At 36.9% G+C, this 25,324-nt stretch overlaps 1 protein-coding gene across 7 annotated transcripts in view; it reads left to right on the forward strand.

The window, feature by feature from the left end:
* The window catches only part of SCAPER (S-phase cyclin A associated protein in the ER), a 591,234-nt gene that overhangs the window by 117,139 nt on the left and 448,771 nt on the right, over window positions 1–25,324 (forward strand). For 3 of the 7 annotated variants that reach the window (XM_058428046.1, XM_058428043.1, XM_032176149.2), the window contains 2 exons: window positions 19,266–19,528; window positions 22,410–22,640. In XM_058428046.1, the coding sequence (XP_058284029.1) occupies window positions 19,266–19,528; window positions 22,410–22,640 (494 nt within the window). Of the gene's footprint in view, window positions 1–19,265; window positions 19,529–19,975; window positions 20,018–22,409; window positions 22,641–25,324 lie in introns of all 7 variants that reach the window. The other 4 variants (XM_058428044.1, XM_032176148.2, XM_032176150.2 and 1 more) reach the window with 2 other exon arrangements.

Below are 25,324 nucleotides of genomic sequence, written 5' to 3' on the forward strand. Positions count from 1 at the left end.
TATATATTTAGGATAGTTAGCTCTTCTTGTTGAATTGATCCCTTTACCATTATGTAATGGCCTTCTTTGTCTCTTTTGATCTTTGTTGGTTTAAAGTCTATTTTATCAGAGACTAGGATTGCAACCCCTGCCTTTTTTTGTTTTCCATTTGCTTGATAGATCTTCCTCCATCCCTTTATTTTGAGTCTATGTGTGTCTCTGCACGTGAGATGGGTTTCCTGAATACAGCACACTGATGGGTCCTGACTCCTTATCCAGTTTGCCAGTCTGTGTCTTTTGATTGGAGCATTTAGCCCATTTACATTTAACGTTAATATTGTTATGTGTGAATCTGATCCTGTCATTATGATGTTAGTTGGTTATTTTGCTCGTTAGTTGCTATAGTTTCTTCCTAGCCTCGATGGTCTTTACAATTTGGCATGTTTTTGCAGTGGCTGGTACCGGTTGTTCCTTTCCATGTTTAGTGCTTCCTTCAGGAGCTCTTTTAGGGCAGGCCTGGTGGTGACAAAATCACTCAGCGTTTGCTTGTCTGTAAAGTATTTTATTTCTCCTTCACTTATGAAGCTTAGTTTGGCGGGATAGCAAATTCTGGGTTGAAAATTCTTTTCTTTAAGAATGTTGAATATGGGCCCCCACTCTCTTCTGGCTTGTAGAGTTTCTGCTGAGAGATCAGCTGTTAGTCTGATGGGCTTCCCTTTGTGGGTAACCGGACCTTTCTCTCTGGCTGCCCTTAACATTTTTTCCTTCATTTCAACTTTGGTGAATCTGACAATTATGTGTCTTGGAGTTGCCCTTCTCGAGGAGTATCTTTGTGGCGTTCTCTGTATTTCCTGAATCTGAATGCTGGCCTGCCTTGCTAGATTGGGGAAGTTCTCCTGGATAATATCTTGCAGAGTGTTTTCCAACTTGGTTCCATTCTCCCCATCATTTTCAGGTACACCAATCAGACGTAGGTTTGGTCTTTTCACATAGTCCCAAATTTCTCGGAGGCTTTGTTCATTTCTTTTTATTCTTTTTTCTCTAAACTTCCCTTCTCTCTTCATTTCATTCATTTCATCTTCCATCAGCGATACCCTTTCTTCCAGTTGATCGCATCTGCTGCTGAGGCTTCTGCAATCTTCACGTAGTTCTCGAAACTTGGCTTTCAGCTCCATCAGCTCCTTTAAGCCCTTCTCTCCATTGGTTATTCTAGTTATCCATTCTTCTAATATTTTTTCACAGTTTTTAACTTCTTTGCTATTGTTTTGAATTTCCTCTCGTAGCTCAGAGTAGTTTGATCGTCTGAAGCCTTCTTCTCTCAACTCATCAAAGTCATCCTCCATCCAGCTTTGTTCCGTTGCTGGTGAGGAACTGCGTTCCTTTGGAGGAGGAGAGGTGCTCTGTTTTTTAGAGTTTCCAGTTTTTTTGTTCTGTTTTTTCCCCATCTTTGTGGTTTTATCTACTTTGGGTCTTTGATGATGGAGATGTACAGATGGGTTTTTGGTGTGGATGTCCTTTCTGTTTGTTAGTTTTCCTTCTACCAGACAGGACCCTCAGCTGCAGGTCTGTTGGAGTTTACTAGAGGTCCACTCCAGACCCTGTTTGGCTGGGTGTCAGCAGCGGTGGCTGCAGAACAGCGGATTTTCGTGAGACCACAAATTCAGCTGTCTGATAGTTCCTCTGAAAGTTTTGTCTCAGAGGAGTACCCGGTTGAATGAGGTGTCAGTCTGTCCCTACTGGGGGGGTGCCTCCCAGTTAGGCTGCTCAGGGGTGAGGGACCCACTTTAGGAGGCAGTCTGTCCGTTCTCAGATCTCCAGCTGCGTGCTGGGAGAACCACTACTCTCTTCAAAGCTGTCAGTCAGACAGGGACCTTTAAGTCTGTGGAGGTTCTTGCTGAGTTTTTGTTTGTCTGTGCCCTGCCCCCAGAGGTGGAGCCTATAGAGGCAGGCAGGCCTCCTTGAGCTGTGGTGGGCTCCACCCAGTTCGAGCTTCCTGGCTGCTTTGTTTACCTAAGCAAGCCTGGGCAATGGCGGGCGCCCCTCCCCCAGCCTCGCTGCCACCTTGCAGCTTGATCTCAGACTGCTGTGCTAGCAATCAGCGAGACTCCGTGGGCACAGGACCCTCCGAGCCAGGTGCGGGACACAATCTCCTAGTGTGCCGTTTTCCAGGCCCGTTGGAAAAGCGCAGTATTGGGGTGGGACTGACCCGATATTCCAGGTGCCGTCTGTTTCCCCTTTCTTTGACTAGGAAAGGGAACTCCCTGACCCCTTGCGCTTCCCGAGTGAGGTAATGCCTCACCCTGCTTCGGCTCGCGCACAGTGCGCTTCACCGACTGTCCTGCACCCACTGTTAGGCACTCCCTAGTGAGATGAAACCGGTATCTCAAGCAGAAATGCAGAAATCATCCGTCTTCTGTCAGACTTCTTAAGGAGAGATTAATTGAAGATTTTTTGACTCAATTCCCTGTAGTACTTTCCCACCCCCTCTAAGATTTTTGCCCCTGGAGTTCCAGTTGCTTTAGGTTCTCTGAATTCTAATATCTGTTTCAGTTGGTTGGGAATGCTGGTTTCTGCCAGGACTCACTTCCCCTGCACCCTGAATTCCAGGTGTTTTAGGAGAAAATGCTATAGTGAATGTGGATCTGATCTCGTCCTTCTCTCTTCTCAGGAATTGTAGTTCCTTTAAACTTGCCACATTGGCTGCTTTTCAGTGCTGTTTAATTTTTTATAGTTGTTTTTGGCAGGAAGAGAGCAAATTTTAGCACAAGCTCCTTCACCATGGCTATAACTGTAAGTCCAAATACATAATCAAGCACATATGGAACATTTACCAAAATTGAAACATGCTGGGTCATTAGAAATGTCTTAACAAATTTCAGGTGATTTAAATGATTCTGTTTGTTGCTGATCACAGTGGGATTAAATTAGAAATCAGTTACAAAGAATATAGTTAGATAATGCCCCAATTTTTGTTATTTTGGAATTTGCTTTTAGATAACTCATTGACGATATCACCATGAAAATTAGAAAAAGTAAATTGAATAAAAATGAACATTTAAAAACTTTGTGAGATTAAGGTAAAGCTAGGCTTCGAGGAAAATTTCTAGCCTCAATTATACACATTGGAAAAGAAGAAAAGCTAAAATTCACTCTGTTCATTTCACGAAGTTAGAAAAGAAAAGCAAGTTAAACCCAAGGAATATAGAATGAAATAAACTATATAGGTGAGAATAGAGAAAATAAAAGAAGCCAAAAAGTGGTTCTTTTAAATAGACCAGTAGAATTAACAGACCACTAGTTATATATTACTGTACTTGATCTTAGCCAAAAGACCAAGAAGTGATTGTTACACAGTATTGATAAAGAAAAAGAAGACACAAGGAGTAATACCAGGAATCAAATAGAGGATATTGCTAGAGATACCACAAATATTAAAAAGATGAGGATTTTTATGAGCAGTATTATATACTAAATTTGGAAAAACAAAAGGATTGACATTCCTTGAAAAACACAAGTTAAAATTCGCATTGTAAGAAATATAAAAACTTGAAGAGAACTTAAAAGTATTTTTAAAAAGTGTAAGTTTGTAACTAAAAATTTTTTCATGAAGAACATTCCAGGTCAAGATGGCTTCACGTGTTACTTCTTCCAAACTTTTAAGGTAAAAATAACGTGAATCTTACAGAAACTCTTCCTGAGGATAAAAAAGAGGACCATGTTTTAATGTTGCCAGTGTAACCTTAATATCAAAATCTAACAAGGAAATTAAAACATTATCTCTTGAACATTGATGTACTTTTTTTTTTTTTTTTTTTGAGATGGAGTCTTGCTCTGTCACCCAGGCTGGAGTGCAGTGGCACAATCTCGGCTCACTGTAAGCTCCGCCTCCTGGGTTCACGCCATTCTCCAGCCTCAGCCTCATCAGTAGCTGGGATTACAGGTGCCCACCACCATGCCTGGCTAATTTTTTTTGTATTTTTTAGTAGAGACGGGGTTTCACCGTGTTAGCCAGGATGGTCTCCATTTCCTGACCTCGTGATCTGCCCGCCTCGGCCTCCCAAAGTGCTGGGATTACAGGCGTGATCCACTGTGCCCGGCCCCATTGATGTAAATATTTTAAATAAAATATTATTGAATTAAATACAGTGATAAATATAATATTTCACAGTAAGATTGGGATTATTCCAGGTACACATCAGTTACTGGTTATATTGACTTGAATTTAGTACAACGTTCTTAATGACATTTGTAAAATTTTAAAAATTGTACAAGTGTAAAAACTATGAAATGAAGTGTAATTTTTAGTTGTGTATACTCTGTCCTAACCTTCTAATTATTTAGAAGTTCTCTGACAGTTTAATTGCGTGAGTTGCTGTTCTTAAACATTCTTTATTATGGGAATAATTTTTTAATATAGTTTGCACTGAAGGTTTATTAAAAATATAATTTGTCTATAACTAATTTCTCAGTTTTAAAGAGATCTGAGTTATAGTTCTTAGTTTGATGTACTCCTCTCTTGACTGCTTTAAATATTATTTCAATTAAAAAAATTATATGATAGTGTTTGTGTTGGCAATTTTATTGGTTAAAGGATTAGGTCCAATTTTAAGCAGTATTTCTTTCTATAAGGAAGCTTTCAAATAAGGGTGTTTTTCTTTCCTTTAAAAAGTAAAATGAGTAGGCATAGTGCTTCTAAGGGTGAGCCAGTTAACTGGAAACTAAGATCTTTTGTTAAACGCTTAATTTTATAATTTATTTTTTTCCTCTTGGTATGTGTGGTTTTTATATGATTCATTCTTACGATTTTTGTTTTAATTACATTATATGTATTTAAAGGATAAAGCATAAATGTATTATATGTGCTGAATTTTAATAATATTAAACAGATGAAAATTGAACACAGACTGGATATTATATAATTTAAGGCATTATTATTTTTCAGTTTCATAATGTTATATTTTTAAGAAAATGCCTATTTATATTCCTACAAAGATACATACTAAACAGTTACAAGAGAAATGTATTTGCTTTCAATTGTTTCAGAAAAAATAATGGGGAAGGGGAATGGATTGAAAAAAGAATGTCAGAAATTGGGCTGGGTAGCTGTAGTTCTGTAGTCCCAGCTACTCAGAAGGCTGAGGTGGGAGGATTGCTTGAGCATGTGGGTACTAGCCTGGGCAACATAGCGAGACCAGTCTCAAAAAAAAATAAAGAGAGGGACAAAATGTTGATAATTGTTGAAGCTGGGTTATTGGAACATGGGGTTCATTGTACTGTTTTCTCTATATTGTGTATTTGAGAACTTTCATAACAAAGAACTTTAAAAATCCACAAAACAGATGTAAACATACTTTTACTTAGAGGGTTCAAAGTCCTTATCTATGAAGTAAAATGTTACAGTTTCTGTCTGATAATATTTATTTTAAAATAAACATAAAGGCCGGGCGCGGTGGCTCACGCTTGTAATCCCAGCACTTTGGGAGGCCGAGGCGGGTGGATCACGAGGTCAGGAGATCGAGACCACAGTGAAACCCCGTCTCTACTAAAAATACAAAAAAATTAGCCGGGCGTGGTGGCGGGCGCCTGTAGTCCCAGCTACTCGGAGAGGCTGAGGCAGGAGAATGGCGTGAACCCGGGAGGCGGAGCTTGCAGTGAGCCGAGATTGCGCCACTGCACTCCAGCCTGGGTGACAGAGCGAGACTCCATCTCAAAAAACAAAACAAAACAAACAAACAAAAAAAAATAAACATACAACATATGAACATACAGTTTTGGATTTTAAAAAATAGGGCAATGAATTAATATACCAGTTACAAGAATGAGCATTTTGGGTTTTGTTTTCTCCTGAAAATAAAATTTTTTTACCTTTAGTGACTCATGTGATGGTATGACACACTATTCTATGATATACAGATTTATTTTGTTTTCATAGTAATATAGATTTTCAGTTTTGCAAAAATAAACCTCGAAAGTTGTCTTTTTTCTGTTCATTTTTTATACCAGCTTTATTGAGATACAATTCACATACCATATAGTTTACTTGTTTAAAGTATGTAGTTCATTGGTTTTTAGTATATTCACACATAATGTACAACTATCACAACAGTCAATTTTATAACATTTTCTTCACCTCATAAAGAAATTCCATACACTTTTTGCTATCACCCCCGTAACCCCACATCCTCCACAGCCATGTGGTGTTTTGGTGTTACCACAGAATTTTGTTTTAGCTATTTTTATATGAGCATTGTGGTTTTAATTTGCATTTCTTTAATGACTAATGATGTTGAACATGATGGGCTTATTTGCCCTTTGTATATCTTCTTCAGCGAAATTTTTGTTCATGTCTTTGCCTATTTTCTACTTGAACTGCTTCTAATAATAAGTTCAGTTTTGAGAGTTCTCTGTGTATTCTAGACACTTGTGTTGTGTTGGATATTTTCTGCCAGTCTGTCCTTTTCTTCACAGGGTGTTTGGCACAGCAAAAGTTTCAATTTTGATGAAGTACGATTGATTAGTTTTTTTTTAATATATCATACTTTTGTCGTCAAGTCTAAGAATTCATTGTCTACCCATAGGTTCTGAAGGTTTTTCTCTTACATTGCCTGGAAGTTTTATAGTTTAAAATTTTATTACTAAACCTGTGATCCATTTTGAGTTAAATTTGTATAAAGTGTGTGTTTTAAGTCAAGGCTCATTTTTTGCCTATGGATGTCCATTTACTCCACTAGTTTGTTGAAAATTCTTGGCCAGGCTTGGTGGCTCACCTGTAATCCCAGCACTATGGGAGGCCAAGCCAGGAGGATTGCTTGAGTTTAGAGGTTCACGTCCAGCCTGGGCAACATAGTGAGACCTTGCCTTTACTAAAAATAAAAAATTAGCTGGGTGTGGTGGCATGTGTTTGTGGTCCCAGCTGCTCTGGAGGATCGCCGCATTCCAGCCTGGGGGAGAGAGTGAGACCTTGTCTAAAAATAAATAAATAAAAGAAAAATTCTTTTCTTTCTCTGTTGAATTGCATTTGCAATTTTATAAAAAATTAGCTGGCCATATAAGCGTGGGTGTATTTCTGGGTTCTATATTTTGTTTCATTGATTATATGTTTGTTGTTCCATCAATTCTATACTGACTTGATTAACTCTGTGGTAAGCCTTAATGTTGGGTAGAGTGATTGCTTCTTTTCTTTTTCAAAATTGTTTTTAGCTGTTTTAGGTTCTTTGTCTTTCTATATACATTTTTAGAATAAACTTATTTACATCAAAAATGTTACTGGGAGTTTATAGAACAATTACAATGATAGATCAATTTAGAGATAGTTTATCAATTTAGAGAGAGTATCTTTATTATGCTGAATCTTGCAGCCTGTGAACATGGAATGGTCCTTCTATTTCTTTAGGCCTTCTTCGGTTTCTTTCATCAGCATTTTATAATTTTCAAGACAGACATTCTGTACTTTCTTGTTGGACTTATAACTATTTCATTTTCTTTTTGCGATTATAACTTTTAAATTTAATTTCCACACATTTATTATTAGTATATAGAAATGCAATGGACATTTAGAGTGTTGGTCTTGTATGCTGCAATTTTACTGAACCCATATAATTCTTGGAGTTTTTATGTGTATTCTCTGGGATTTTCATGTCATCTAAAAATAGGGACAGTTTTATTTCTTCCTTTCCTGTCTGTGTGTCTTTTTTCCTATGTTTGTGTTTTGTTTTGTTTTTTTGTGGCACTGTCTAGAATGTTCAGTACAGTATTGAGCAAGCTATTGAATAAGCATAGTGATAGGAGACACCTTTCCGTTGTTCCACATCTGGGAGGAAAGCAATTTTGCACCACTAAGTATTATGTTAGCTGTAGGTATTTTTGTGGATGTTCTTTATCAAGTTGAGGAAGTTACCCTCTATTATGATTTAATGCAAATTTTTATTATGAGTGGATGTTGGATTTTGTGAAATGCTTTTCTTGTATCAGTTGATGTGATCTGATGATTTTTGTTGTTTAGCCTATTGACAGTGGCGAATTACATTGATTGATTTTTTTTTCTTTTTTTTGAGATGGAGTCTTGCCCTGTCACCCAGGCTAGAGTGCAATGGTACGATCTCAGCTCACTGCAACCTCTGCCTCTTGGGTTCAAGTGATGTTCCTGCCTCAGCCTCCCGAGTAGCTGGTATAACAGGCATGCACCACCATGCCCAGCTAATTTTTATGTCTTTAGTAGACACGGGGTTTCACCATGTTGGCCAGGCTGGTCTCGAACTTCTCACCTTGTGATCCGCCCACCTAGGCCTCCCAAAGTGCTGGGATTACAGGCATGAGCCACCGTACCCAGCCCATTGATTTTTTTTAAATATTATTATACCTTAAGTTATAGGGTACATGTGCACAACGTGCAGGTTTGTTACACAGGTATACATGTGCCATGTTGGTGTGCTGCACCCATCAACTTGTCATTTGCATTAGGTATTTTTCCTAATGCTATCCCTCCCCCAGTCCCTCACCCCACGACAGGCCCCAGTGTGTGATGTTCCCCACCCTGTGTCCAAGTGTTTGCGTTGTTCGGTTCCCACCTGTGAGTGAGAACATACAGTGTTTGGTTTTCTGTCCTTGTGATAGTTTGCTGAGAATGATGGTTTCCAGCTTCATCCATGTCCCTACGAAGGACGTGAACCCATCCTTTTTTATGGCTGCATAGTATTCCACGGTGTATATGTGCCACATTTTCTTAATCCAGTCTATCATTGATTGACATTTAGATTGGTTTCAAGTCTTTGCTATTGGGAATAGTGCCGCAATAAACATACGTGTGCATATGTCTTTATAGTAGCATGATTTCTAATTCTTTGGGTATATACCCAGTAATGGGATTGCGGGGTCAAGTGTTATTTCTAGTTCTAGATCCTTGAGGAATCACCAAACTGTCTTCCACAATGGTTGAACTAATTTACACTCCCACCAACAGTGTAAAAGCATTCCTATTTCTCCACGTGCTCACCAGCATCTGTTGTTTCCTGACTTTTTAATGATCACCATTCTAACTGGTGTGAGATGGTTTCTCATGTGGTTTTGATTTGCATTTCTCTGATGACCAGTGATGATGAGCATTTCTTCATGTGTCTTTTGGCTGCATAAATGTCTTCTTTTAAGAAGTATCTGTGTTCATATCCTTTGCCCACTTTTTGATGGGGTTGTTTTTTTCTTGTAAATTTGTTTAAGTTCTTTGTAGATTCTGGATATTAGCCCTTTGTCAGATGAGTAGATTGCAAAAATTTTCTCCCATTCTGTAGGGTGCCTGTTCACTCTGATGGTAGTTTGCTCTGCTCTGCAGAAGCTATTTAGTTTAATTAGATCCCATTTGTCAATTTTGGCTTTTGTTACCATTGCTTTTGGTGTTTTAGTCATGAAGTCTTTTCCCATGCTTATGTCCTGAATGGTATTGCCTAGGTTTTCTTCTAGGGTTTTTATGGTTTTAGGTCTAACATTTAAGTCTTTAATCCATCTTGAATTAATTTTTGTATAAGGTGTAAGGAAGAGATCCAGTTTCAGCTTTCTACACATGGAGAGCCAGTTTTCCCAGCACTGTTTATGAAATAGGGAATCCTTTCCCCATTTCTTGTTTTTGTCAGGTTTGTCAAAGATCAGATGGTTGTAGATGTGTGGTGTTATTTCTGAGGCCTCTGTTCTGTTCCATTGGTCTATATATCTGTTTTGGTACCAGTACCATGCTGTTTTGGTTACTGTAGCCTTGTAGTATAGTTTGAAGTCAGGTAGTGTATTGCCTCCAGCTTTGTTCTTTTGGCGTAGGATTGTCTTGACAATGCGGGCTCTTTTTTGGTTCCATATGAACTTTAAAGTAGTTTTTTCCAATTCTGTAAAGAAAGTCATTGGTAGCTTGATGGGGATGGCATTGAGTCTATAAATTACCTTGTGCAGTATGGCCATTTTCACAATATTGATTCTTCCTATCCATGAGCATGGATTGTTCTTCCATTTGTTTGTGTCCTCTTTTATTTCGTTGAATAGTGGTTTGTAGTTCTCCTTAAGAGGTCTTTCACATCCCTTGTAAGTTGGATTCCTAGATATTTTATTCTCTTTGAAGTAATTGTGAATGGGAGTTCACTCATGATTTGGCTCTCTGTTTGTCTGTTATTGGTATATAGGAATGCCTGTGGTTTTTGCACCTTGATTTTATATCCTGAGGCTTTGCTGAAGTTGCTTATCAGGTTAAGGAGATTTTGGGCAGAGACAATGGGTTTTTTAAATATACAATCATGTCATCTGCAAACAGGGACAATTTGACTTCCTCTTTTCCTAACTGAATACCCTTTATTTCTTTCTCTTGCCTGATTGCCGTGGCCAGAACTTCCAACACTATGTTGAAGAGGAGTGGTGAGAAAGGGCATCCTTGTGCCAGTTTTCAAAGGGAATGCTTCCAGTTTTTGCCCGTTCAGTGAGATATTGCCTGTGTGTTTGTCATAAATAGTTCTTATTATTTTGAGATACATCCCATCAATACCTAGTTTATTGAGAGTTTTTAGCATGAAGCACTGTTGAATTTTGTCAAAGGCCTTTTTTGTATCTATTGAGATAATTGTGGTTTTTGTCTTTTGTTCTGTTTATATAATGGATTACATTTATTGATTTGTGTATGTTGAACCAGGCTTGCATCCCAGGGATGAAGCCAACTGGATCGTGGTGGATAAGCTTTTTGATGTGCTGCTGGATTCGGTTTGCCAGTATTTTATTAAGGATTTTCGCATCAATGTCCATCAGGGAGATTGGTCTAAAATTCTCTTTTTTTGTTGTTGTGTCTCTGTCAGGCTTTGGTGCTGGCCTCATAAAATGAGTTAGGGCGGATTCCTCTTTTCTATTGATTGGAATAGTTTCAAAAGGAATGATACCATCTCCTATTTGTACCTCTGGTAGAAGTCGGCTGTGAGTCTGTCTGGTCCTGAGCTTTTTTTGGTTGGTAGGCTATTAATTATTGCCTCAATTTCAGAACCTGTTACTGGTCTATTCAGAGATTCAACTTCTTCCTGGTTTAGTCTCGGGAGGGTGTATGTGTCCAGGAATTTATCCATTTCTTCTAGATTTTCTAATTTATTTGCGTAGAGTTGTTTGTAATATTCTCTGATGGTAGTTTGTATTTCTGTGGGATCTGTGGTGATATCCCCTTTATCATTTTTTATTGTGTCTATTTGATTCTTCTCTCTTTTCTTCTTTGTTAGTCTTGCTAGTGGTCTATCAATTTTGTTGATCTTTTCAAAAAACTAGCTCCTGGATTCATTGATTTTTTGAAGGGTTTTTTGTGTCTCTATTTCCTTTAGTTCTGCTCTGATCTTAGTTATTTCTTGCCTTCTGGTAGCTTTTGAATGTGTTTGCTCTTGCTTCTCTAGTTCTTTTAATTGTGACGTTAGGGTGTCAATTTTAGATCTTTCTTGCTTTCTCTTTTGGGCATTTAGTGCTATAACTTTCCCTTTACACACTGCTTTAAATGTGTCCCAGAGATTCTGGTATGTCATGTCTTTGTTCTACGTGGTTTCAAAGAGCATCTTTATTTCTGCCTTCATTTCGTTATGTACCCAGTAGTCATTCAGGAGCAGGTTGTTCAGTTTCCATGTAGTTGTGAGGTTTTGAGTGAGTTTCTTATTCCTGAGTTCTAGTTTGATTGCACTGTGGTCTGAGAGACAGTATGTTGTGGTTTTTGTTCTTTTACATTTGCTGAGGAGTGCTTTACTTCCAATTATGTGGTCAATTTTAGAATAAGTGCTATGTGGTGCTGAGGAGAATGTATATTCTGTTGATTTGGGTTGGAGAGTTCTGTAGATGTCTATTAGGTCCACTTGGTGCAGAGCTGAGTTCAAGTCTTGGATATCTTTGCTAACCTTCTGTCTCATTGATCTGTCTAATATGGACAGTGGGGTGTTAAAGTCTCCCATTATTACTGTGTGGGAGTCTAAGTCTCTGTGTAGGTCTCTAAGGACTTGCTTTATGAATCGGAGTGCTCCTGTATTGGGTGCATATATATTTAGGATAGTTAGCTCTTCTTGTTGAATTGATCCCTTTACTATTATGTAATGGCCTTCTTTGTCTCTTTTGATCTTTGTTGGTTTAAAGTCTGTTTTATCAGAGACTAGGATTGCAACCCCTGTTTTTTTTTTTTTTTTTTTGCTTTCCATTTGCTTAGTAGGTCTTCCTCCATCCCTTTATTTTGATCCTATGTGTGTTTCCGCACATGAGATGGGTCTCCTGAATATAGCACACTGATGGGTCTTGACTCTATCCAATTTGCCAGCCTGTGTCTTTTAACTGGTGCATTTAGCCCATTTACATTTAAGGTTAATATTGTTATGTGTGAATTTGATCCTGTCATTATGTTAGCTGGTTATTTTGCCCATTAATTGATGCAGTTCCTTCATAGCATCGATGGTCTTTACCATTTGGCATGTTTTTATAGTGGCTGGTACCGGTTGTTCTTTTCCATGTTTAGTGCTTCCTTCAGGAGCTCTTATAAGGCGGGCCTGGTGATGAGAAAATCTCTCAGCATTCGCTTGTCTGTAAAGTATTTTATTTCTCCTTCACTTATGAAGCTTAGTTTGGCTGGATATGAAATTCTGGGTTGAAAATTTTTTGTTTAATAATGTTGAATACTGGCCCCCACTGTCTTCTGGGTTGTAGGGTTTCTGTCGAGAGATCCACTGTTAGTCTGATGGGCTTCCCTTTGTGGGTAACCCGACCTTTCTCTCCGGCTGCCCTTAACCCTTTTTCCTTCATTTCAACCTTGGTGAATCTGACAATTATGTGTCTTGGGGTTTGTCTTCTCAAGGAGTATGTTCGTGGTATTCTCTGTATTTCCTGAATTTGAATATTGGCCTGTCTTGCTAGGTTGGGGAAGTTCTCCTGGATAATATCCTGAAGAGTGTTTTCCAACTTGGTTCCATTCTCCCCATTTGTTTCAGGTACACCAGTCATATATAGATTTGGCCTTTTCACATAGTCCCATATTTCTTGGCTTTGTTCATTTTTTTTTACTGTTTTTTCTCTAATCTTGTCTTCTCCTTTCATTTCATTAATTTGATCTTCAATCACTGATGTCCTTTCTTCCACTTGATCTAATCCACTATTGAAGCTTGTGCATGCATCACGAAGTTCTCTTGCCATGTTTTCAGTTCCATCAGGTCATTCAAAGTCTTCTCTCCACTGTTCATTCTAATTAGCCATTCGTCTAGCCTTTTTTCAATGTTTTTAGCTTCCTCACATTGGGTTAGAACATGCTCCTTTAGTTTGGAGATGTTTGTTATTACTGGCCTTCTGAAGCCTACTTCTGTCAACTCGTCAAAGTCATCCTCCATCCAGCTTTGTTCCGTTGCTGGCAGGGAGCTGTGATCCTTTGGAGGAGAAGAGGTGCTCTGGTTTTTAGAATTTTCAGCTTTTCTGCTCTGGTTTCTCCCCATCTTTGTGGTTTTATCTACCTTTGATCCTTGATGTTGGTGACCTACAGATGGGGTTTTGGTGTAGATGTCCTTTTTGTTGATGTTGATGCTATTCCTTTATGTTTGTTAGTTTTCCTTCTAACAGTCAAGTCCCTCAGCTGCAGGTCTGTTGGAGTTTGCTGGAAGTCCCTTCCAGAACCTGTTTGCCTGGGTATCACCAGTGGAGGCTGCAGAACAGCAAATATTGCTTCCTGATCCTTCCTCTGGAAGCTTTGTCCCAGAGGGGCACCCACCTGCATGAGGTTTCTGTCAGCCCCTCTAGGGAAGTATCTCCCAGTTAGGCTACTTGGGCATTAGGGACCCACTTGAGGATGCAGTCTGTCCGTTCTCTGAGCTCAAATGCCATGCTGGGAGTACCACTACTCTCTTTAGAGCTGTCAAACCTGGACGTCTGAGTCTGCAGAAGTTTCTGTTGCCTTTTGTTCAGCTATGCTCTGCCCACAGAGGTGGAGTCTATAGAGGCAGTAGGCCTTGCTGAGCTGCTGTGGTCTCCACCTGGCTTGAGCTTCCCGGCCACTTTGTTTACCTCCTCAAGCCTCAGCAATGGTGGGCGCCCCTCCCCCTGCCCGACTGTAGCCTCGCAGGTCGATCTCAGACTGCTGCGCTAGCAGTGAGTGAGGCTCTGTGGGCATGGGAACTGCCGAACCAGGCACGGGAGAGAATCTCCTGGTCTTCTGGTTGCTAAGACCATGGGAAAAGCGCAGTATTTGGTTGGGAGTGTCCCGTTTTTCCAGGTACAGTCTGTCACGGCTTTCCTTGGCTAGGAAAGGGAAATCCCTCAATCCCTTGTATTTCCTGGGTGAGGTACCACCCAGCCCTGCTTCGGCTCGCCTTTTGTGGCCTGCACCCACTGTCCAACCAGTCCCAATGAGATGAACCAGGTACCTCAGTTGGAAATGCAGAAATCCTTTCTTCTGCGTCAATCGCGCTGGGAGCTGCAGACCGGAGCTGTTCCTATTCACCCATCTTGGTCGAACATCCCCCATTGATTGGTTTTTGAATGGTGAACTGGGATGGCATATCTGAAATAAATTTCACTTGGTCGTAGCTTATAATTCTGTTTATATATTGGTATATTTTATATAGTATTATTTTGTTGAAAATGTTTGCATCTCAGTTCATGGGAGATTTTGGTAAGTCGTTTAATTTTTTTGTACTGTGTAATTTTTTTTTTTAGCAGAGTAACAATATTAGCTTTGGATAACTTGAGATGTATTCCCTTATCTTCTATTTTATGGAATAGTTTGCATAGAACTGGTGTGAATCTTTTAAAAAGTTTTTAGTTGAATTTGCCAGAGAAACCATCCGGGTCGAGAGAAACTTCTTTCTTTTAAATTGTATATTGAGTTTCTTTAACAGTTATAGGGCTATTCAGATTGTCTATTTTATCTTTGTTGAGTTTTGGTAGCTAGTGGTTTTGGTGGGATTGATCCATTTATTCCATGTCATTGAATTTATTGGCTTAAAGTTGTTTGTAGTATTCCTTTCTTATACTTTTAATGGCTGGAAGATCTGTAGTAATGTTCCTGTTTCATTCCTGTTGTGAACATACTTTGTGTGATGTCAGTTATTTTATACTTGTAGAAGTTTAGTTTATGCCTCAGATATGGTTTATCATGGTTAATGTTCTGTGAGCATTTGAAATTTTTTTTCACTGTTGTTGGATAGATTTTTCTATATATGCCATTTCTGTTGGTTGATCTTACGCATTTCTTTTATATTAATACATTTGCTGATTTTATGTCAATAGTTCTGTCAGTTGCTGTTTTTCCACAATGTATCTTGAGTGTCATTTGTTTGGTATTTATACATTTAGGAATGTATCCTATATCCTATGTTTTGTGTTCATTATGGAATGATACTTTTTATCATTATCCAATGCATTTTTTGTCCTTAGTAATTTTCTTTGTTCAGGATTCTCTATTTCTTACCCTCTCCTGATTTATTAATGTTTTCATGGTATATCTTTTCTATTCTTTTACTCTCAGCCTACCTGTGTTTTGTATTTAGATGAGTTGCTTTTAGATAACGTATAGTTTAAGTATATTTTTAGGTATACACATATCTAAGTATATACTTATGTACTGGTTTTGTAAGCTCAGCTCCCTGCTTGACCACACATATATATGTATATACTTAAAAATATACTTAAACTAATACTTAAAAACATACTTAAAGTATAGGTATATATGTATATATACATATATACGTATATATAATAATATATACTATAAATATCATATACATATATATACACACACACACTTATGTGTTTAAATAATTAAAGAGTTTATAGAGTCCCAGCCTGTGGGATTTAATTTGGATATTTAGAACATTTACATTTAATTATTGATAAATCTGTTCATTTTATTATTTCTGTTTTCTCTCTTTGAACTGCTTTGCATTTCTTGCCTGTCTATGGGGTACTTGAAAGTTTTTTTGATTCTCTTTTGATTTACTCGTAGTATTTTAAACAATATTGATTTGTATGGGTTCCTTAGTGGTTACTTTAGGTATAACATTTTACATATGTAATTTATCACAGTCTACTGATACTGGCATACACCACTGTGAGTGAAATTTAGAAACCTTACATTTTAATTGGTTTCCTTAACTCTCTCCATTTTTAAAATATAATTATTTCAAATATTTTATCTGTGTACATTGAGCACTGCTTCAGTTGGTGATACAATTTTGCGTTACTATGAAAGCTGATTCAAAAAATTCATGAGAAGGATAATTATACAGATGAGTCCCAACTTATGACTTTTCAACTTTATGATGGTGTGATAGCAATATGCATTCAATAGAAACCATATTTTGAGTATCCATGCAATCTTACCCAACAGCTGAAAGTGTTTTTCACTATCAGTATAGTATTCAATAAATTACATGAGTTATTTAACACTATTATAAAATAGGTTTTATATTAGATGATTTTGCCCAACTGTAGGCTCTTAGTGTTCTCAGCATATTTAAGGTAGTCTAGGCTAGTTATGTTTGGTAGAGTAAGTGTATTAAATCCATTTTTGATTTGATATTTCAAACTTACTGTGTATGGGTTTATCAGGTTGTGACCACATTGTAAGTTGAAGAGCAACTTGTATTTACCTCCATTTTTAACCTTTCCAATGTTCTTTTCCTTTTTGAAGTTTCAAACCTTCTTTTATTATTTATTTATTTATTTACTTTTTTGAAATGGAGTTTTCCTCTTGTTGCCCAGGCTTGAATGCCATGGTGCGATCTCAGCTCACTGCAACCTCCACATCCCAGGTACAAGCGATTCTTCTATCTCAGTCTTCCAAGTAGCTCGGATTACAGGCATGTGCCACCATGTCTGGTTAATTTTTTTTTATTTAGTAGAGATGGGGTTTCACCATGTTAGGCTGGTCGTGAACTTATGACCTCAGGTCATCCACCCCCCTTGGCCTCCTAAAGTGCTGGGATTACAGGCATGTGCCACTACGCCTAGCCTCAAACCTTCTTTTATTAAATTTCATTTCTCTTTTGGGAACTTTCTTTAGCCATTTATTAAAGATGGTTTTGCTAGTGATTTATTCTCTTGGCTTTTCTTTTATCTGTGAATGCCTTTATTTTCCTTTCATTCTGAAGGATATGGTCACCACATATATTAATAAAATTCATAGTGGGCAGTTCTTTCAGTCCCTTGATAAATGTGCCACTTCCTCTTGGCTTCCATTGTTTCAGATGAGGAATCTGCTGTGATTTGAATTGTTGTTTCTCTATAGGTAATATGTCTTCTGACTGCTTTCAAGATTTTTTTGTGTGTATTTAGTTTTCAGAGGTTTAATTATGATGTTTCTTTGTCTTTAGTTTTGAGAGCTTTAATTATGATGTGTCTTACTATGGACTTTTTTGGGTTTATCATATTTGGGATTCACTTACTTTCTTGAATTCACAGTTTTCTCTGTTTCACTAAATTTAGGAATTTTTCAGCCATTATTTTTTCAATACTTTTTCAGTATTGAAAAGTATTTCTTTTTCCTATACTCTCCTTCTTGAACTCTAGTAACTCAAATATTGTCTCACAGGTTCTGAGATTGTTCTTGGTCTTGTGATACCTTTGCAGCAAAAGTATCAAACCAACTTGCATCACTTCTTTTCCTCCTACCGGTTTTATAAGCTCAGCTCCCTGCTTGGCCACCCTCACAGTAAGGAGGGGAGAAGTGGAAGCAGGACTGACTCATATCACCTTGTTGCTGTAAGTTGGGGTAGGATCCTAGCTCCCTGCTGGGTTCTGCTGACATAAGGAAAAGGAAAGGGGGAATCCCAGTGTCAAACAAACCTGCCCCCCACTACTTTTTCTGCGTCCCACTACTTTTTCTGCCTCGTTGATGCTGGTGATAGCAGAAGCTCAGCTTTCTATAGGGCCCTGCTGATACTAGGTGAGGGTGAGAGCTAGTGAGAGGAGGCTCTGTTCACTATTGGGCCCTACTGATGCTACTTGGATAGGGGAATTGGAGTACCATCTATTTCTGTTAGGTGGGAGATGGAAGTTAAGCTCCCAGTTTACCCCTACTGAAACCATGGGGAACAGGGTTTCCACTGGTGTTTGGCTGCAGTAGAGTGGATATTGCTAAAGAGATTTTCTGTTTTGTTAGGCCACTCTTTTTTCTGTGCTTTGTCTTGGCAAAAGAGGCATTTCTTGATGCCTACTTTGTCTTTGCCTATTGATATTTTTGGAGACTGTTGCAGCATCCTGTCTGGAATATATAGGAGGCAGTAAGGAAACCCAGGGAACTCACCAGTTTGCTGCTTTTCAAGTCCCCCAAATCCCAAGGAAGTCTACTGTAGTCTATCTCTCAGAGTCTTCCTATGCTTGATGTGTTTTATCTAGGGTTTTTAATTGTAAGATGGAGGGCCTGAAATGAAGGAATGGTTACTTCATTTTGGCCAGAACTGGAATTCTTTATATTAGTTTTGAAAGACTGTAATTAGCCAATAAAAATTTAAAATTGGGGCTATAAGCACCACTATACATATAAATACCTCAACATTGTCATATTTGAGAGAAAGATTCTTATTTATTTTAGGCTACTTTTTGTGATTTTTTTAGGCTATTTTGGTGTGTGGCTTTGAACGTAGGCCCTTAGTTTCCATGTATATGTGGTGAAATATTAGACTAGATCGTCTGGGGTGCTATCAATTAATATCCTATAATTTTATCCTAAAAATAGTTTATTTAAGTCAAGGTATGCTGTTGGTGTTGGGATAGAGGAAAGAACTTGGACATTGGAGGTAGATGTTTGGATTCTGAAAGATGAAGAGACAGTTTTTATATAGCCATTAGGATGGACACCAGAACCAATGTACCTAGACTAGCATTTTGGCATTACCTTTACTCTGTGCGTGATCTGGGATAAATTACTTAATTTCTCTTTGTCTCAGTTTCCTCATTGCTTAAATGGGTATGATAATACTGATCTTATAGGATTATTGTGAAGATTAAAAGAGATATTATATATAAAGCACTTAAAACAGTGCTCACACATAGTATTCACTATTTAAATATTTATTATTACTCACTGACTATATGGCCCTAGGTCAGCCTTAATCTGAATTTCATTTTTGTCATTTGTAAAGTAGGAATAATTATACATACATTTATTTAAATATGTAAATACAAATATACATTTTGTACAATACTTACTCTCATGTTTGTATATTAGTTGTATTTGTTGGGAATTAAATTGGAAAATGTTTCTATTCTATGAATTTCCAAATATTTTTATCATCTAAATAAATCTTGATTTGTTTTTTACTTTAATTGCATAGAACGGAAAGATGCTGAAGGATGGGAGACTGTTCAGAGAGGAAGGCCTATTCGTTCTCGATCAACAGCAGTGATGCCAAAAGTTTCATTGGCAACAGAAGCTGCAAGATCAAAGGACGACAGTGATAAAGAAAATGTATGTCTTTTACCTGATGAAAGCATACAGAAAAGTGAATTTGTTGGAGATGGATCTTCTAATACTGTAGAATCTCATCCCAAAGACTCATTACACTCTTGTGACCATCCTCTTGCCGAAAAAACCCAGGTAGTACATTCTGAAAATCCTTTTACTGTCTTTTTCAAAGGTGTATGTGTACATGTGTACTGGAATGTCTTAGTTTTGTACTTCATTTTTTAACTTACTGTGAAAATTCTCAGGTCTATAGACCTATAGAAAAGTGGCAAGAATAGAACAACGAACTCCTCCCATACTGTTCACCTACATTCACAAATTAATACTTGCCACATTTTTTCTTTTCTCTTGTTACATATTACACATACATGTTAAATGCTTAACATTTGAGAGTAATGTGCAAACATCATAAGCATTCACCTTTAAATCCTAGAGCATGGATCTCCAAAGAACAAAGACATTTATTTATATAACCACATTACAATTATAAAATTCAGAGAATTTGATATCTATGTATTATTTAATTTATAGTCTATATTTAAAGTTTTTCAGTTTTCCCAATAATTTTTTTTTAAATAGAATTTCCTCCAGGATCCAATGTGGAATTACTCAGTTCGCTTGGTATGTTTCTTTAATGTATTTCATTGGATATAGTTCCTCAACCTGTCTTTGTCTTTCATGACATTGTTTTGAAGAATACATTGTAGGGTTTTTTTTGTACGTTGTCCTTTGTCCATAATTCAATTTAGCTTATGCATTTTTGATAGGAATAAAGTAATTGTCCTTAGTGTCACATCTAGAGGCATATGATATCAGTTTGGTTAGGTTTGTTATTAACTTTGAGTACTTGGTTAAGGTGATGTCTTTGTGCCTCATTTGCAGTGTTAAAATTTGAACTTATTCTACTTACTGAAAATTGAGTGTAATTTGATAATATTTAATATAATTCCTTAAAGTTAATATTCCCAGTATTTCTTCTGTGAGTTGAGTTGATGTTTATTTTACTTATTTGATGAACTAGTTTATACTTTTAGGTATTTGTTTATATAAAGGTTCATGTTCCGTTGGTGTAATTTTATGTAAAATGACTAATAAAATATAGGAGCTTTTTTTTAATATCATACTACAGGAACTAAATAGATCAGTTGTAAAATGGTTGTAGTATTTTTGGTCCAGAATAATATCTGCTTTTTAAAATTCTCTCTCTTTTTACCTGTAGGATTTTTTCAATTGGAAATGCCCCTCAAATTCCTTATCTTCCTTTTATGATGAGAATGACTCAACATTGTTTCTGATCTATAAACTCTTTAATGTGTATTGGTTTTATGCCTGTGTGAGATTACAGATTCCTTTTGGGCAGTATTTTATGTTGCTTTTTAATTTTTCACAATATGGAAGAGTCCTAAATGCATAGGAAGTAATTGGTATACATTTGTTGGATGTAACTTTAAGAAACTCTTTAGTGTTGTAAGCTACATTAGAGATACTTAGTGAATAAACTACTTTTTATAATACTTAACAAACAGCTAGCATTTTTGCTGTGTTCAGCTAAAAAATATAACTTACTATAAAAATTATGCAGTGTGTGTAGTGAATAAACCTATATGCTATTGAGATTTCAGGAATAATCTGTACATAGAACTTTTCGACAAGTAAACTATTGCTAAAATTTTTCAGTATAAAAGTTCACTGCTGATGGCAGCCAAGTTAATGATATTTGTTTTCTCCACTGTCATTCTGAAGATGGAATTAGCATATTAATGTCTTTACTTCATAGTTTAGCTTTGATTTTGTTATACAAATGATACTGAGTTTTTTAATAAGTGGGATTGAGTAGTGTACACATAAGTAATGCTAATATAAATATTGCCAAGAAGATTATAAACCATGGTGACTGACATATAAATAATGTTGATAGCAGTATAAACAATGTTATATCATTTAAATAATGCTTATGCTAAAATCAACACTTTGGGACACTTTAAGTTCTGACCAATAGTAGAATTTTTAAAGTAGTTTATGAGACTTAGCCAAGTTTGATATTTGTATAAATAATTAATCAAACTGGGGGGAGGTTTATGGCCACTGCAGCGTTTATCTAATGTTTATTTAAGAAGTGATGGGAGTTTTAAATTCATAATTTTAGATTTTAGTTCTTTGACTTAGAGTACCATTGGAAAACACAGTACTATTGTTTCTCTTCTCTGTCCAAAGTAAAAATAAAGGCTTGACTCTACTAAATTAGAATGTTTTTAAAAAATGGATATGTATTTAGCCTAAGCCAGTGTTTGCTTTTTATATTGTATTTACATTTCTGTTGGTTTGTTATTAAATATTCCTAAAGGGGAATGGGGAAGATATCTGAATCTAAAGTGTATGAATGTCATAATGAGACACTACATGCTTTCAGTCTTCACCCTTAGGTCATGCTTTTTCAGATCTGAGAATTGGGATCATGTACCATATGAATTTTTAACAAAGATACTTTGAGATCATGTTAATATTATCTGAAGAGAATACGTTTTATATTTTTGTGTAAAATGCCCTCCAAATATATTGTTGTAAAAATTGGTTTCGGGATTTTTTCAAAAGTGCTGAATGTCCTCATTTGATATTAGACAGTCTTTGCAAAAGACCATGTGAATACTTTTGGTTGTATGAGTATAATGCAGTGAATGAATGCCTCATACTTGTGACTAGATTTCATTTGCGAAGGATATAAAATACTCATCACAAATTGGCCTACTACAAGAAAATTACAGTATAAATTGCTTAATTTCTTAGAAAACTTTGGATAGTGCCCAGTACATAGTAGGCATGCAAATAAAATTTGTGCTTAATGGTCCCTGTCCTTTTGTTACACTTGAAACATACAAAAAAGATGAGTAAATTTTCTGTCATCCAGTCAAGTACCTCTTCATAGTTAATAGGTTAAGCAAAATCATCTCTTCTTCTAAAGTGGAATAGTTGGTATTTTTTAATTATCTCTGATTCATTCTCTACGTTTTGTTAGTTCACAGTGAGTACGTTGGATGATGTGAAGAATTCTGGCAGTATTCAAGACAATTATGTTCGAACTTCTGAAATATCTGCTGTCCACATTGATACAGAGTGTGTTTCAGTTATGCTGCAAGCTGGTACACCTCCTTTACAAGTAAATGAAGAAAAATTTCCAGCAGAGAAAGCAAGGATAGAAAATGAAATGGACCCTTCAGATATTTCAAATGTGAGTGCTGCTAACTTGGTAAGAACAACTTATCAGAATTCCGAGTATATTTAAGAGGCATAAACCCCAATAATAATAAGTTGTATGATTTATACTTTTAAAGCATTATTATATATGTTATTTCATTTTAACATTTTATTCTTTTGGTAAACTTTTGATATAGTTAAGATTCTTGTTTTTTAGAGGAAGAAAGTGAGATTGTGAGAGTTAAGTGACTTGTTCAGAATCATTTGGTTTGTATGCGATTTGATTAAATGCTCTTAGCCCAGAATTAAGAATCTAAACTAGTAATAATAAAGTCTTCAATGCTACGTCTAGCATTCTGATAGATGGAAAATGGTGTCTGCTAGACTTAGTTTTAAAAACTTTCTTAATGGAGTACTTTAGACAGCCACTATCATTTGCTTGGAGTTGGTCTTTAAGATGAAATTTATTGGCCGGGCGCGGTGGCTCACGCTTGTAATCCCAGCACTTTGGGAGGCCGAGGCGGGCGGATCACGAGGTCGGGAGATCGAGACCACGGTGAAACCCCGTCTCTACTAAAAATACAAAAAATTAGCCGGGCGTGGTGGCGGGCGCCTGTAGTCCCAGCTACTTGGAGAGGCTGAGGCAGGAGAATGGCGTGAACCCGGGAGGCGGAGCTTGCAGTGAGCCGAGATTGCGCCACTGCACTCCAGCCTGGGCGATAGAGCGAGACTCCGTCTCAAAAAAAAAAAAAAAAACAAACAAGATGAAATTTATTTACCATTCCTATTCCAGAATCTCTAAAAATGCATTGATTTGTGATTATTTATAGATTTATGGTTTTGGATGATAACATATTTCTACCCATCTCTTCCTTTTGCTCATTTTAGTATTAAGATACTTGACCTGGGGATAATCCAGAATAAATCATGCTAACTTTGTTTAAAAACTAACTTTCCAAAGAAATAGGCACATATAAAAAGCTGTGAAAAATTACTTAAATTTTATTTTTTAAAGGCTGTCGTGCACTATAATTTCTTCTAAAATTTAATGCCTAATGCTGACAGATCTTAACAACACATGGTATTAGGTAAAATTATACATTTTATAGGGATAATAACAGTAGAGATGAAACTTGATATAGGTTGTTTAAGGGTAAAAAGGAAAATAAAGGTTATAGTAATACAAAAACCAAATGTTTAGATTCTTTTAATAAGGTAGAACAATTGATTTTCATCTTGTGTCTTTTAGTAATGAACATTTCTAAATGTTGAACATAATTATGGTCAAATAAGTAGTGAGTTTATTGTATGGGGTGGAATTTGGTCATTTATTTTGTTTTAGTAGTTGTATATCAAATTGTATATTTTTCAGTTTGATTCTGTGAGAATCAAATTTCAAAATTTTAAAAGAGGAAAACTATCTCATACTTAAATAAGCATGAAATAATTAAAAATTCTTACCTCATTTTTATTTTCATCACATACATAAACTTGCAGAGTCATAAAACCTTTTGGTTATTTTGAGGGTCAAATTTGCATACTTGAAAGAAAATAAATCCTGCTTTAATGTGGATATTAGTGTATTCTTAGAGGTCCTAAGTATACTTTTGTTTTGACAAACCAAGGGTGATAAGGTGATAAGCACCTTATTGTTTAGTTTCCAAGTGTAGAGTTACAGAGAATTCCTGTAGTGATGAGACAACTGTTTTTTCTTTTCTTTCTTTTTTTTTTTAAATTATGCTTTAAATTCTAGGGAACATGTGCACAATGTACAGGTTTGTTACATAGGTATACATGTACTATGTTGGTTTGCTGCACCCATCAACTCGTCATTTACTTTAGGTACTTTTCCTAATGCTATCCCTCCCTGACCCCCCTACCCCCTGACCAGCCCAAGTATGTGATGTTCCCCGCCCTGTGTCCATGTGTTCTCATTGTTCAACTCCCACCTATGAGTCAGAACATGCGGTGTTTGGTTTTCTGTCCTTGTGATAGTTTGCTTAGAATGATGGTTTCCAGCTTCATCCATGTCCCTGCGAAGGACATGAACTCATCCTTTTTTATGGCTGCATAGTATTCCCTGGTATATATGTGCCACATTTTCTTAATCCAGTCTATCATTGATGGACATTTGGGTTGGTTCCAAGTCTTTGCTATTGTGAATAGTGCTGCAATAAACATACATGTGCATGTGTCTTTATCGTAGAATGATTTGTAATCCTTTGGATATATGCCCAGTAATGGGATCGCTGGGTCAAATGGTATTTCTAGTTCTAGATCCTTAAGGTATCACCACACTGTCTTCCACAATAGTTGAACTAATTTACACTCCCACCAACAGTGTAAAAGCATTCCTGTTTCTCCACGTCCTCGCCAGCATCTGTTGTTTCCTGACTTTTTAATGATCGCCCTTCTAACTGGTGTGAGATGGTATCTTATTGTGGTTTTGATTTGCATTTCTCTGATGACCAGTGATGATGAAAATTTTTTCATATGTCTGTTGGCTGCATAAATGTCTTCTTTTGAGAAGTGTCTGTTCATATCCTTTGCCCACTTTTTGATGGGGTTGTTTTTTTCTCTTTTTTTTTTTTTTTGAGACAGTCTCACTGTGTTGCCCAGGCTGGAGTGCAGTAGCGCAGTCTTGGCTCGCTGCAAGGTCCGCCTCCCAGATTCACCCCATTCTCCTGCCTCAGCCTCCCGAGTAGCTGGGACTACAGGTGCTTGCCACCATGCCTG

Source organism: Hylobates moloch, unplaced genomic scaffold (genome assembly GCF_009828535.3).
Source record: "Hylobates moloch isolate HMO894 unplaced genomic scaffold, HMol_V3 SCAFFOLD_14, whole genome shotgun sequence".
NCBI lineage: Eukaryota > Metazoa > Chordata > Mammalia > Primates > Hylobatidae > Hylobates > Hylobates moloch.